General features: G+C 51.9%; 1 protein-coding gene across 3 annotated transcripts in view; it reads left to right on the forward strand.

The window, feature by feature from the left end:
• Nucleotides 1-4042: 4042 nt before the first annotated feature.
• The window catches only part of celf2 (cugbp, Elav-like family member 2), a 140958-nt gene continuing 130348 nt past the window's right edge, over nt 4043-14652 (forward strand). For all 3 annotated transcript variants that reach the window (XM_029164212.3, XM_029164213.3, XM_029164216.3), the window contains exon 1: nt 4043-4266. In XM_029164212.3, the coding sequence (XP_029020045.1) occupies nt 4214-4266 (53 nt within the window). In that variant the 5' untranslated portion in view covers nt 4043-4213. The remainder of the gene's footprint in view (nt 4267-14652) is intronic.

Genomic DNA, 14652 nt, shown 5'->3' on the forward strand with positions numbered 1-14652 from the left:
CCCGTCCCGGGAACTCGTTCTCGGGTTCTGACAGAGCTGCGGTGGTGAAAGCAGCGTTTTCCTCCACTTCTGTACTCTCATCCTGCTGTTTCCCTGTTCTCCCTTTAACTTTCTCTTCCTCTCTGGCCTCCGCTTTCACCGAGCGAGTGGGCTGCACATTGATTTTTAGTGTTGAACTTGCGTGGCTCTCTCTCTCTCTCTCCCTCTCTCGCCCCCACAGACACAAACTGACGGAGAAGTTGATTAGGGGCAACTCTAAATATATCCTCCCACCTCCTCCCACCCCCTCCTCCTCCTCCATCTCTTCTTCCTCTTCCTCTTTCTCTCTCCCTTTCTCTCTCGCTCGCTTCCTCACCCACTCCCTCTCCCACACTTATTTGTTCGCTCATTCTCCACATTTTCTCTCGCCCGATTAGCCTGGACGCTGCTCTGCCAAGCGCTTTCTCTTCCCCTCTCTCCATTTCCTTTTCACACTCGCTCCGAGCATATCATTTGTCTCACCCCCCCCCTCCCCCTCCTAAAAACGAGATAGGGAGACGCGCCGTGTTGCAAGGTTTGGCAGAAAATTACACGATCATTTGGCAAATACTTGAACAATAAGTGGGCGGGACAATTAGACGCTGCAGCAAACTTTCTCGTGCATCGTCATCAGATTTCGTTACACGTTCCTTTCGGACTTAACCACTGTTCAGACTGCGTTTGAGCACGAGCTGTAGCTGGAGACGCGTTTGAGATCAGATGATGTCGTCTGGTTCCTGCCGTCGAGCTCCTCCTCCCTGTGACATCATCCCGGCTGAGACGACAGTTTCTGGAGGTGTTGCTCAGCTGGAGGCAGGGACAGTTCTACACAGTAGACACAATCTGCTCCGAAGCAGAACCAGGAAACGTTCTGACAGTATATGATCCTCACAGTTGGTTTTATGGTCCTGTTACATTAAATTAGAGTTGCCCTCACTTCACACTCATGTTCTCTATCATCTACTGTAAGATCTCATACGCAGGCGTTACAGTGGATGTGAGCAGCTCTAGTTCCAGAACCAGGCCTCCGCGGCGGCCGGGGCCCGGCCCGGCGGGCTGCCCGCCCTCGGCCATGCTCGGGGTCCGGGTGGGAGCGGGCGCCGCTCTGTTTGCTCTGCTTCTACGTGCTTCTGTCCTGGAGGTAATCACGGCGCGTGGAGGCCTTTGGCGCTGATTGCAGCGCGGGACGAACAAACAGGCGGGCTCGCTCTCCTGGGCGGGCGGGCCGGCGCCACTTCACGTCGCCCCATTTAAATCTCATTTGCCTTCCGCTGGTTTCGCTCGGCGCCGACTGCTCTGCTGCGCTCCGCTCGTTGTTGGAAAAGGGGGGGGGGTTCTCATAAACGGAGCGTTTTCAGACAATGACTACGTGGGCGTATGGCTTTGGGCATATTTGACAGGATCAAATGACTTACACAGAAAAGAAATTTATGAAATAATCCCCATATACTTATTTCATCCGCATTCTCTCCTCTGCTTGTTTTCTTTCTGCTCTGCTCCAACCCCCACCTTTAAATGGATTGAGGTAAAATGGGAATCTGTATTCAGTGGGTGGTTTTAAGATACACTGAGTTTGTTTAGATTTCAAATGAACATCACATATGCATGATGACATAAACCTCAAGGCTTGTCCACAAATCTGCCTGATTTTGTCAAATAAAAGAGCTCGGGGAAATACAAGGTGTTTATCATGCCGATATTGTTTTGGCTGCGCCTGTGTGCGCGCGCTCCTGATGAATGCATGTGTGTAAACGCACCTGAGTGTGCGCCTGTGTTTGCGTGCCAGTGAGGAGTCAGAGGGCTTTTAATCCTCTGCTGAATAATGGGATCAGTGGGTTCTAACAGGCGGTGACGGTGCAAGGTGGCTGACTGGAGCCGCAGCCCGTTCATGGGTGTGAATCCACGCTGCATCTGTTTCTCCCCTTTTGTTTCTCATGTGTTAGTCACAAGTACGCTACAGCTAATTTAAAGTCCTATCCGCATCATGAGGGGCACATTTCTTTAGTAATTAATTGTTTTTTGCACGTTAGATTAGAAATACACCATGCTCCACCACCCCTCGGGCAGACGTTGGCTCATACAGCAACCAGAATGATAGAAATGTGCACACAAAAGGTGGTTGTGTGGTTGTGTTGAGGCCCTAGTGTTTGGTGACGGGTAGCACAGCTGTGTCTGACAGTGGACCTCCCGCCTCAGCCAGCTCCAGGCCAGCTTTGTTTGGGCTGCTTTTCCACTCGACCCACACTGCACGGCTTTGATGTTCCTGCAGCCCAGGAACGCAGCGCTAGCGTGTTGTGGAACGCTGGGTTGTGCGCGCAGCTCCCTCAGGCCACGTTAGCACAGGTTGAGGTTGAAAAGTGCTTACGTCTCTGCTAGGAGGTAATGCTAATTAATGTTTACCTCGCCTCCTGTTTAGGAGTAAGACAGAAACTGCTGTTAGCTGAAGCACTTTTTAATTAAGCTCAAAGTTAAACAAAAGAAAATCTAGAAAAGGCCAATTAAGACATCACATTGCTCAACACAACAAAAGCTTTTGCGAGGAGAAAAAAGGCGATAATTAACATCTGACATTAAGCCGGCTCCCCGTTCTGCTCTCCCCGGCAGACAGGTGTATTAATGCGCCGCTAACTTGCACAGACGCGCCGACACCTACGCCGCGCGACGTCAGGCCTGCCGGCGCCATTTCTAAGCAGAAATTAGAGCGGAGCCAAAGTCTGCTTGATCTCTGCGATGGGCTGCGAGCGCGAGCGAGCGAGCCTCGGTGCCTGAAATAGAGAGCGAGGGAGAGAGGAGAGATGCTGTCAGCTCGCTCCATCCTCCTCCTCCTCCTCAGTGAAGCAGATGTCCAATTGAGGCTATATAAAGCAGTGCAGTGTGGCTGCTGATGCTCACAGCGCAGGCCTGTGGCTCTGCGTTACGTCGTTCACTTGTTGGAGCGCTCTCTGACCCCAGCTGTGCACAGGTCGGCTTTACCTCTGTCACCTGTGCGACGTTCAGGGCGTCTCGCTGTCTGCGAGCGGCTGCGACTGATACCGTGACCCTGAAAATAACAAAGCACTCGTGCTCCAACTCCAATGGCTTTGGCAGAGTCAGCCCCGCTCTGCTGTGTTGTCCCAGACAATTATCTGAAACAGACACAGCTCTGACTCTCTCCTTTTTTTTTCCACCGGGGCTCATCTGTTTTTTCCCAATGAGCAAATAAATGGGCGCTTGCGATGGGTGGGACTTGGCCCCTGCCTTTCTGTTCCTCAGCACCAGCGTTGCATCTGCTGCCGTTCCGCTGCGAGGGGAGGAGGCGGGGGGGGGGGGGGGGGGCGGACGGACAGGGGAAAAAAATAACAGTTATCAACAGGATGTGGTGGTGTCAGACAGGAAGTCAGCGAGATGCTGTGCAGCGCTGCGATGATGCTTCAGACTCAGAAACTGCAGCGCACTTCAGCGAACAGCTGGGTCTGAATGAGGTCTCAGCTGTGAAATATTTGCCGTGTCATCGGCTCCGGGGTTGATCATCGAACACTGGAGCACCAGTGCGTTGCTTCTGGCTGCACGTCTCTTTAAAAGGAGGCCACTTCAGCGTGTTTGCTCACTGCTCCAACACTATTTACTGATTAACAGCGCACTTGTAATTGTTCCTGCCTCCGACATGTGAAACAGCTCGTCAGACGAGATGTCCGCTCTGAAAGCATAAAACTCAACCCAGAGGTTGAGTTGCGTGTTGTTGTTTTTTGTTGTTTTTTTTGCTGTGTGCACGTTCGACAGCGTGTCCGCTCAGGACACAGGCGTGTAAAGTCCCCCCGGTGCGTTTTAAACGCAGGAGACGCGTCTCCGGGGCGTCGGGTCGCTCCCGCCGCATGCGCCGCGCGGCGCCGCGTCTCCGGCGGCAGCGCTGCTGTCAAACGGGGAGCGGAGGAAGCTCGGAGACGCGTCTGCAGAGCGCAGGCTTTGTGCGAGAGGGGGCGGAGGGAGCGAGGGAGCGAGCGAGGCACGGGGGGAGAGAGAGAGAGAGAGAGAGAGAGAGAGAGAGAGAGAGAGCGCGCTGTGACAGCGCTCATCACCCACTGAACAACCAGGACGGGGAGCATCCGAGCAATCGCTGTCATTCGCAGACGGAGTTTACAGCCTTTGCGCCGCTTTTTCTTTCGAATCTTTTTCTGCCGCACCCCTCCCTCTCCCGGCGCTGCCCAGCCAGTCGACCATGGTTTCTATAATTTCAGACCTGGACCCTCTGAAAAGCTGGAACGTGTTAAGGTAAGCGCCCGGTCAGTTTTTCCACAGCCTCGCCATTGTGAACGGGGTGATAGCGGAGAGAGAGAGAGAGAGAGAGAGAGAGAGGGGAATAGAGGCAGAAGTGCCCCGTTGTTTTGGAGAAAATAAGGGTGGGACGCGGCGCAGGCAGGAGGTCGCCGCCTTCTGAGCTCCGGTTCTGGCGCTGCGGCGCGTAATTACGCGCACTTTTCGCCGTTTGGCCGCGATCCGCGGACGATACGGCGCACTTTGTACTTTGTGCGCTCCGCTCGCTCCTCTTTTGCTCCGTCCTGGGTCTGACGCATGCAAGCTGCTCCGCGTCCGCGTGCATCTCATTGAGCCCCAACCTGCACGGCGCTTCATCGCCACCATCATCTCCGAACTTTGTGACAATAACAGTCCATTGCCACCGTCACCGACGCCCCCCCCCCCCCCCCCCCCCCCCCCCCCCCCCCCCTCTTTAACCCCCCCACCCACCACCACCACCTCCAACAGCCCTGTTCCGATTTGGTCCCTCAAAATATTCAGGAACCTTGCGCTGTTGCCAGAAAAAGTACAGCCCTCCAGGAATTTATCTTGAAACATTTACTCATGGCTGATTTCCCGCAACAGAGGCGTTCAGAGAACATAAAATTTTATCTTCCAGGTTGCAAAACATATTTCAGCGCTTCCCAGTAACATGGGACGTCCCCATGACACAGATTGGACCGTGTCGGGTCAGAGGTGAGCCTCTCCTCGCTCGCCTTGTCTTGAGTGGGCACTTTTCATTTTTGTCAAACAGCTATTAGACTCATGGGCAGGACACGAGGCTCCATCTCGGACCTGCAAATCACTATGAATACATTCACTGTCATTAAGCATCTCAGCAGAAAAGCCTATGAATTTAAAAGCTGGAATTTAAAAGGCCTTGTCCCTGAATATTTCAGCCATTTGATAAATAAGTCATTATTCCCTCGACACACAGGGACTATCGCAAATTCTATTTTAGAAACGGAGAGGGGAGACAGAGCCCTCAAGAAATTATTCCTTTAATGCTGCCTCTCCCCTCTTTTATCATTTTACCCCCCCACCGCTGCCATCCCACCATCATTATCCTCAAATCCAAAATAGAAAATGAGTGGAGTAATGTAGAGCAGGTATTATACAGTCAACTGCTGATGGGCGAATGGAGGGAGCTAAATGATGTCATTTCCAAACAGGCACCGATGACCGTCCAGACTGAGAAATAGGGCACGCTTCTGACCCGACACACACCCGTGCATAAATAGCTGCAGCACACACTTTCTCTCGATCTATTTGCTTAATGGGGACAGATCTCATGGCAGCATGAAAAAAAAAGGCAAGTTTTTCGTCTAATCCCGGCTCCGATGACGCCTCAGCGACTGACGCGGCTCCCAGAGGCCACGTTTGCCTGAGAGGTCAAAGGTCAAACGTGGAGGCATTTCAGCCCGACCGACGCACGGGAAATCAGAAGCGAGCTCCGATTCTTGCCACTGCTCCTTTAAATGGCGAAAGCGAGAACCTTCATTAGGACAGAAGGAAACGTCGCGGCGTGAGGAGGGGAACGTCAGGAAGGAGAGAAAGTGGAGACAGGAGTATTTACCTCTCCTCTCTCTCTCATCTTCTCTTTATTAAACCTTTGTTCCTCCAGATTAGAGGCAGGAGCAGCTGTCCCTCTCCAAAGACAGCACATCTTAATAAAGACCAGCTTACTGCCAGCCCGTCGCTCACACTCTCTCGGGGTCACACACACACACACACGCACACACACACACACACACACGCACACACACACACACACACACGCACACACGCACACACGCACACATGCACACACGCACACAAACAAGCACCCGTGCGCACAAACGCACTTCTCAATCGCCCATGATAATGAAGCACCTCGGCGGCGTTCTCCGCGCCGCGTTCCCTCTAATGAGACTCACCTCCGTCACACTCAGATGCACACGCGCGCGCACACGCTCGCACTCGGAGACCCGTGTTATAAACACGGCCCCAACAAGAACGCGTGCGTTGCTGTCGTCACACACCTGGAGTGTTTAAACAAAGAAGACTTGAATTTTCGTGGCTTTCACACGCGCTAACCACATTTTCGGGCTCCGCCGGTGAGGGATTGATTTGTCGTCGCAAACACAAAAATCGGTGAATCGGCAGGAAAGGAAACTATAAAGCGAACTATCGATGCAAATGGAAAATGGATCCTCGCTGCTGTGACATAATTAGGCAGCATGATATGCATATTAGCACAATTAGCTGATTAATGCCGCTCTGTGGAATTTGCCTGGCTTTAAATGCGGTGAGGAGTTAGTGTTATCTGTCAGCGTTGGGGGGTTGTGTCTCCGTGTCTGCAGCCGGTATCTCTGCTATCTTATACACCGCATCCATCTGTGCGCACACACTCGTCCTCACACAGCACAGTGGATAGATAATATAAATCTGTCCGTGCCTCTCGTGGTGCACATCACATATCTGAAGTGCAGTTCAGTTATTCCATAATGAGAAACAGCATGCATATTAATTCCATCTGATTAGATCCAGCTACCCCACGCACGCACGCACACATACGCAAAGGCGAGGTGTATAATGTATTCAATTAGGGACGATGGAGAGGAGAGCGCAGGGTTTGATTCTATTACTGCATCTGCGGCGAGGGAAAGTTAAAGATAAAAGTCTGCTATAGAGACTGAGCTCGGATCCGATTTAAAAATAGAGAAGCCAGCGTGGTTCCGGCGCCGTCCGGTTTCCCCTGCTCCAGCTCCTCGGCCCCGTTCGATCCCCGTCCTCTCCCGGTGCCGCTGCTCCGTCCTGCAGCCGCGAGCGCTGTCGGCGGCGGGCGGGGGCAGCGGGGAGGCTGTCAGCGAACGGGGGCTCGACCTTTGACCCCATAGTGTTAGTTTTAATTAATCCACTTAAAGAGGTTGTCCGCTTGCATTACGCGTCACTTTATATCCCACCGGACCAGGACGAGAAGCACAAATCCATCTGCCCAATTACCAGGACGGCCGTTTGAATCGTTAAATCCCCTCTGATAGTGTGTGTGAGTGTGCGGTGCCTTATCTTTGAGCCAGGCCTTTCCTCCGTTCAGGATTAGAACCAGACGCGCATCGAAGGCTGATACTGAAGCTTGTTGTAGTCTGTGTTTTATCTTTCAATCTTAGCATTTTACGGTCAGAGCCTTTCAGCATCTGTGGCACAATGTGCTTCATGTTAAGTCCACCTGATAAATTCAAGGTCCCTCTTCCTGCGTCTTTCTGTGTTCGTGTTTGTTGCTTTACTCCGTATTTAAGGAGCTTTTTCCGTTGGGCTTTGGAGAATGTCTTTTTCCCCGAATGCCGGTGCTGCAGCTGAATTTGATCCATGTGTGCGATGACGTCGCTCCAGTCATCTGACGTCCAGACTGGCTATTTTCAGGGCTTTCCCCCGGGTTGACTTTTTTTTTTCACGATGATAAGCTTGGAGGAAACACCTTAGATTTTTTTCGGTCAATTTTAAGAGCAGAGCATTTGAGTGGATCGAGTGATCACATCAGAGCTCATTCGGTTTAAATAAAAAGTAGAAATAAGATGCTTTTAATTAGACAGTAAATGATTAAAACACCAGAGGACGTGACATTGCTGAATTAAATGGAGTAATATTGTTTAAAAAATTCCAGTATATGGTGGAGCATTCGCTAAATGACGCACTCTGGCTGGTGCTTCTTTTTTTTCCCCAACCACCACATCACTTAACAGCGTGATACAAGAAAAAAAAGCGGAGTGACAAGTTTAACTGAAGTGATGGCAGCAGGAGGGAGGACTGAGGTGCAGCGGGGCAGACTGAGAATTCACTCAGCTCTTCCCACAACTGTCAATCAAGGCTTTGTAGCGACAGAGAACAATATGGCATTCAGCATCCGAGTGACGGAGGCAGACAGGGCGGGCAGAAGGAGAAAGAGAGGGAGGACCGAATTCCTCCGAACCCCCTGGAATCAGCAAGCGATAATTACATAGCTGAGGCGAGAGTGCGTCACGAAGCACAAAGGAGACGGAGGGAAGATGACAGGGACTGGAGGAGCTACAGAGGAGCAGGAGCGGCCAGAGGAGGAAGGAGCAGCGTGTGGGCGAGAGTCCTGCGCTCGCGCGCGTGTTGTTGGGAAAATCATTTTCATCAGCGCGCTATGGTTCCGTCAGCGCCACAGATTCGTATAATGTGTGATACACGGGCGTCCTTGCTGAGTCGCGTAAATGTGATGTAAAGGATCCACAGCTGACGCTGACGCACGCATCGAACATGATATTATTTCAGCGGCACTTAACAGCTGCGGAGGTGGCGTCTGGGATCTCCATGCATTCGCAGCATGTTCAGACTAAGTCACAAGCACTTCCATCAGGCATCTGGCGCTTCTTGTGCGGTTTTGGGGAGAGAAAGTGACGGAAAGTGGACGAAGCGTAAAGTGCACTTTTATTCCTGCGCTTCGCGTCACGGTGGCGTCCTGGGTGTCAGCGGCGGCGTGTCCACGGGTGACGGCGTGTGGGCGTGGGGCCGAGGCCTCGCGACCGCTGCTTCACATGTGGTGCCAGGTTCAGTCTGCGCCTCGTTAGATTTCCACCAAAAGCAGCATAACTCACCGCAGGCTCAGGTATCACAGACGCCACACACACACACACACACACACACACACACACACACACACACACACACACACACACACACACACTCACACACGGATATTGTCGCACTCTTTAATGCTATTTCTGACTAAAACAAGTGTTGTTGCCTGTCAGGGCAGGTGCACCAGCTTTCTTTCCCCCTTGACGAAGATCAGCTTAGTCAACAGCAGCCTCGGGGATTTAAAGCACAACTGTACCACACACACACACACACACACACACACACGATCTAACCGCTATGCACTGGAGAGTGCGTCTGTGTGTGTAAAGCGAACAACCTGTGCTTAAAGTAGACGACGTCTTTTCTCGGCCTGTGTCTTCTTTTATCTTGTGGTGATTTCCTCGTCTCATTTCTGTTTGTCTCACTATCTGGTGTCCATCTCATACCGACTATCTCGCTGCTGTTGCTTTTACTTCTTTTTCATCTCTCTCTCTTTCTGCCCTTTTTGCATCCTCTATTTGTCTTTTTCTTGTTTTTTTGCTCCTGTTTTTTTCTGCTTTGTTTCCTTCAGTCGCCAACTGCTTAGTGCATCCCATACATTAACCTCTGCATGGACACACACACACACACACACACACACACACACACACACACACACACACACACACACACACACACACACACACACACACTTAACACCGGTGGCCCAAAGTGACAAATCTGTTTAATAATGCAGCACCTGGAGCACGTCTCACTCTCTCCTCCACACACACACACACACACATACACACACACACACACACACATACACACACACACACACACACACACACACACACACACACACACACACACACACACACTCGCGTACACTGATCATTCCCTCTGGCTGTATTTTAGTGCTGTACTTTGTTACAGCCATATTCTCAGAGGTAATGCTGCTGTGGGCGCGACAGCCCGGCCCATAATGAAGCCTTAAACCGGTGTGGGGATGCGTCCCCCGTGACACGCCACAGTTTTGCCGTATGCTTTTCTATATCTGTGGAGTTGAATCCTCTTTGTCACTCCCTCTGTTTTTAAGATGTCTCCTCATCCTTGCGACACATCTCTTCCGCTTCCCAGCCCACCCCCCCCCCCGTCTTCATCACAGCGAGTATCCGTAAGCATGTAAGCGGGGTGGAAAGAGGAAGACGACGAGAGTGAGAAAGCGAAAAGGGTGGGGTGGAGAAAGACTGGGAGGGGGGAAAATAGATCTCGTCTGAATAAATAAACAGCTTTCGCTTGCAACTGAAACAGAACACTTAGGTGGTGAAGCGGGCGGGCGAGCGAGAGGAGCGGGGAAAGGGGGAGGAGTACGGGGGGAAAGGAGCGAGAGTCAGCAAAGGGAAGAGAAACATTGGCGGCGCGCCCGGTGAAAATAAGAAAGAAAAGGGGATTAAATGGCTTTGTGTTTGTGACTGATGGATGCTCGAAACGAAGCCAGGAGGAAAAAACGCACACGCAAAGTGCATAACCACAGGCCAAACCGAAAAGTGACCAATCGCACAGAGGCTGAGTTTGCCAGGATCACGTCAATAGGTCAGAGCCAAGCTGTGCAGGACCAGAGGCTATCTGCAAAGGAAATCATTGTGCCCTGAGCAGATGGGAAGTCAAGCATTTACTGTTTTTGTTTAGCAGAACATATACAGTAACTGGATTATTCCCATTATAGTGGGGGTTTTGCTGACGTGGCTGATAAAGTAGCTTTTATCGTAGTGCAAACACGTCTAGTCTCAGTGGGACCTTTTATCGCCCCGTGGTTTATAAGATTGCGTTTCCTGAATGAAGTTTGGCATGAAAATGGTCAAATTTGGAACACGCTGAATAGCGGCACAAAATGTCGACTGTCAGCAGCTTCATTCCAGAAAATATCCGAATGAGCTCTGAGAAGCCTGAATCGGTCACACTGCAAAGGGGGAGAAATATAGAGAGGATGAGAGGGAGAGCTAATGAATTATGGGCGGCCTGTGAATAGAGAGAGAGAGACAGAGAGAGAGAGAGAGGTCTGTCACTCTCTGGGTTATGGAAGTGTCACACGGCGAGTGTTGCCATGCAGATGGTGACCCTGGGGTGATGCAGAGGGAGGGGCACACAAGGAAGACATAAACACCGAGCAAGGCCGAGAGGAGAGGAGCCGGCCGTTGGAGAGTGGAGGAGAGAGAGAGAGAGAGAGAGAGAGAGAGAGAGCGGAGCGACTGTAGAGGGTCCACAGTCGTTTCCAATCACGCTCACGATCACTGTCAACACAGTTCATCTGGTTCTGGTTTATGAAGGCAGAGCAGCTGCCAGATTCACCCGCAGATAACCCACGTCTTATTGGACAATTGGATGCATGTAGTCAGTCAAATCGAATCGCGGCGAAGGAGCCCGGCGTTTGTCCGTCTCCCGCCTCCGCCCGCAATTACCGCCCCGGTAATCGTGTCAGATGTCTGGCGGCGGCGGAGTTAAACAGCTCTCACGCGGTGGACGTGGGGGGGCGGCGCCGCAGGGCCGGGTCCAGATAGCAGAACCGCGCTGATGTAACAGCGAGTGTGGAGCTGATCTGCTCCACACTCGGAGACGTCGTGTCGGAGCTGGTGCTGATCATCATCGGCGGCGCTCGTTTAGGCGTGTGGCGGTTCTGGTGGCGCTGGACGGTTCTGGTGTCGGCCCACCTTGTTGTGGCTGAATGCGAGCTGCTCAGTCGGTACATGATGATGGGCTTGTCCGCAGTTTGTCGGGTGGACCTTGTTGTGGCTTAAACAGCTGTTTGATCGTCTGACGGCCCGTTCGGGTCGGGCCAGCAGTTCTGCCGGCCCAGAAGCCTTCCGCGCTGCAGCGTTCGCGTCTCAGACTCGGAAGGAACGGCGTTTTGAAAAGTGCATTAAAGAGGATTGTGCGCGCTTCGCATTACTGCGTGTGCTGTAACGCCGGGGATTTTAGGCTTTCAAAACTCACAGTTGGAGTTCCAAGGATCTCACAATCGTCAAAAGACCCCCCTCCGCCCGAAAAGGGGAAGTGACAAAGCAGTTTTCATGTTACAGCATCCTGCACATTGGATCTCTGTCCTGACTCGCTGCCTCTGAGTCCACTTCCTCAGAGTCTCTGGGGCGACACAGGAGCACTTAATGCACTCTGAAGGGACAGCGGTCAGGAGAAACACCTTTACAGAATAAATGCTAAATTACCATGCAGCCACAAACGGCACAGCTGATTCCAGGCCTCTCACATCCACATCTAATGTGACAAAAAGCCTCAGATTCACTCCAGTCAGTCGGCTTTCACTCCACAAAACGCTCTATTCACTGAGTAAAACAGCCACCGGTCGTCATCACCTCACGCTGCCGAGCTCGCAGTCGTCTCAGATCTGCTTGACCCGCCGGGGTTCAGAAGACCAAGACGGTGATGTCAAGAGAGGGGAGCAGACGTGAAGAGCGGGAGAGGAACAGGAAGGGAGACGCGTTTGGGGAAGTGGACTGTTGCTGAACGCCGCGCTCGCATTCAGACCAGTCAGAAGACCCAGAGACGCGCACGGCGGCCGCTACCTGACCCTGAGTCTGCACGGAGACGCCTGCGTCTGGGTCCTTTCAGTGGGCTCAGCACACGCACATGCATGCACGCAGGCATGCACACGCACAAAAAAACACAGACACACACACACGCACAAACACACACACACACAAAAACACAGACACACAAACACGCACAAACACACACGCACAAAAAAACACACACACAAAACCACAGACACACACACACACACACACACGCACAAACACACACACACAAAACCACATACACACAAACACACACGCAGAAACACACACACACACACAAAACCACAGACACACACACTCAACCACACACACACACATACTGTAGACACACACACACTCACACACACACACTCACACACACACACTCACACACACACTCACACACACACAGCTGGAGCTGTAAATCTCGCCTGGCAGACTCACCGCATTTGCCGCCGTCTTCCTCTCTTTTCCCTTTTTTCATTCGCGTTTTTAAACAAAGCATCTTCGGATCTTTTGTGTGCCTCTCTTTGACATAATCCTGGTGTCTGTTGCCGTGGTTACACCGTCTTAATGTGCTATTGATGTGACTGTATGTATTAAAAGCTTCGCTGACTCCAGGCGAAAACTTTAAATGCGTTTCTCTCGCTGCCTCTCGACTGCGCGGCCGCCGTGTCCTCTTTGTGCGCTCGTCTGCTTTTTATCCACGGGGTCCGACTCATCGCTGGTCATTGGTGGATGTCTCGTCCTCGTATTTACCATTTTTTACGAATGTTGCCCTGTCAGATATCGGAGCATGGAGTGGATTTCTCCTCTGAAGGATCCTGCATTAGAGCCGATTGGTAGCCGTGATCCCGGCGTTTGCACACCGTCAGCGCGCTGTTGTTCCGCCGTGTGTCATGGCTGCACGCGCTGAATGTGCAGGCAATGAGCTTTAACACAGCAACATTATGGCAACATTTTATCTCATCCCCCGACGCCGCGCTTTGGAAGATGACAGTAATTTGGACGAGATGTTTCGAGGCCTTTGCCCCCCCCCTCCTCTCAGACGGCTCCCAATGCACTGCAACATTAAGGCGAGACTGAAGCGTGAACGTATGGCCGGCTATTAAATGGCAATCAAACACAGAAGAGCTCTTTTATAGACGAACACATTTCTGCTTAATAGCTCTCAGAGCATAGACGTCCAAATATGACATTTCAAATCAAAGCCCTCTGAACACCAGCGCCTATTAAAATCTGCGCTGAAATTTTTCAATTTGTCACTTTTTACGTGACGCGGGTCAAAAGTGAGCGTCGGGACTGCGACCCTGGAATTCTCAACTTGGCGATGTGATCGTGCTTTAAAGATTTCATCAGCGATATCGAGCGTCGGGGGTGTCTGGCTGCCTCTAATAGTGTCACGCTCAGTTAACTCGCCGTACATCACCGCGGCCTGTGTTCGGGGCTGCTTGTGGCACCGGCTCGGCTCGGCTCGGGCGCGGCGCCGGCGCCCCGCGAGCCTTGTCTGCTAAGCGTCCCAAGATTACTGGAGCCCCCCGGCCCCTAATGGCTGCTCGAGGGCGGAGTTAATGTCATCAGCGGGCCCTCTGCCCACCCCTGGGAGACCCACTGCATGCTGCCCCATTAATTTCAAGTGCTGTTCATATCATTGGCCCCCTTGCTTTCCGCCTCTCGGCCTCCTCCCTCCTTCCATCATCATCTCGGCGCGCCCGGCCCAATATCGGCGCTCTCCCGGCTCATTTTGAGCTGTAATTGGACGGGGGCCCCGCGGGATGGCCGTCAGCACGCCCCGGCGCTCCGCGTCCCATCTCCAGAGCGCAAACGCGCCCAGCCGTGGTCGATGAGCCGCGCTCCCGTCAGCGCTACAGTCCCAACTAGGCTAAGTTTCAGTGGGGAGAGGGTCCAGAACAGCCAGCGCCGCTCAAATCATCACAGTCATAAGGTCCTTGCTGCTTATAAAAGTCCATTTATATTCCAGTTTAAGTTTAATTTAGACCAACGAGGGTAAAAATCACATGATAATTTAGTTATATTAAAAATATGACTAAGACAGGTTAGCTAAGAAGATTAAACTTGATTTTAGGAAATGCTGGATCCAAATTGAACTGCATTAAAAAAATGATTTATTCCTCCTGTAGAGGTAATTTTAAAAAATAAGAGAAGGATTGAATTGTGAACAAATCACTTGATTGAAAGATTTTTGTGTAGCGTGCTCATTCACACA

This window comes from Betta splendens, chromosome 9, assembly GCF_900634795.4.
Source record: "Betta splendens chromosome 9, fBetSpl5.4, whole genome shotgun sequence".
Classification (NCBI taxonomy): domain Eukaryota; kingdom Metazoa; phylum Chordata; class Actinopteri; order Anabantiformes; family Osphronemidae; genus Betta; species Betta splendens.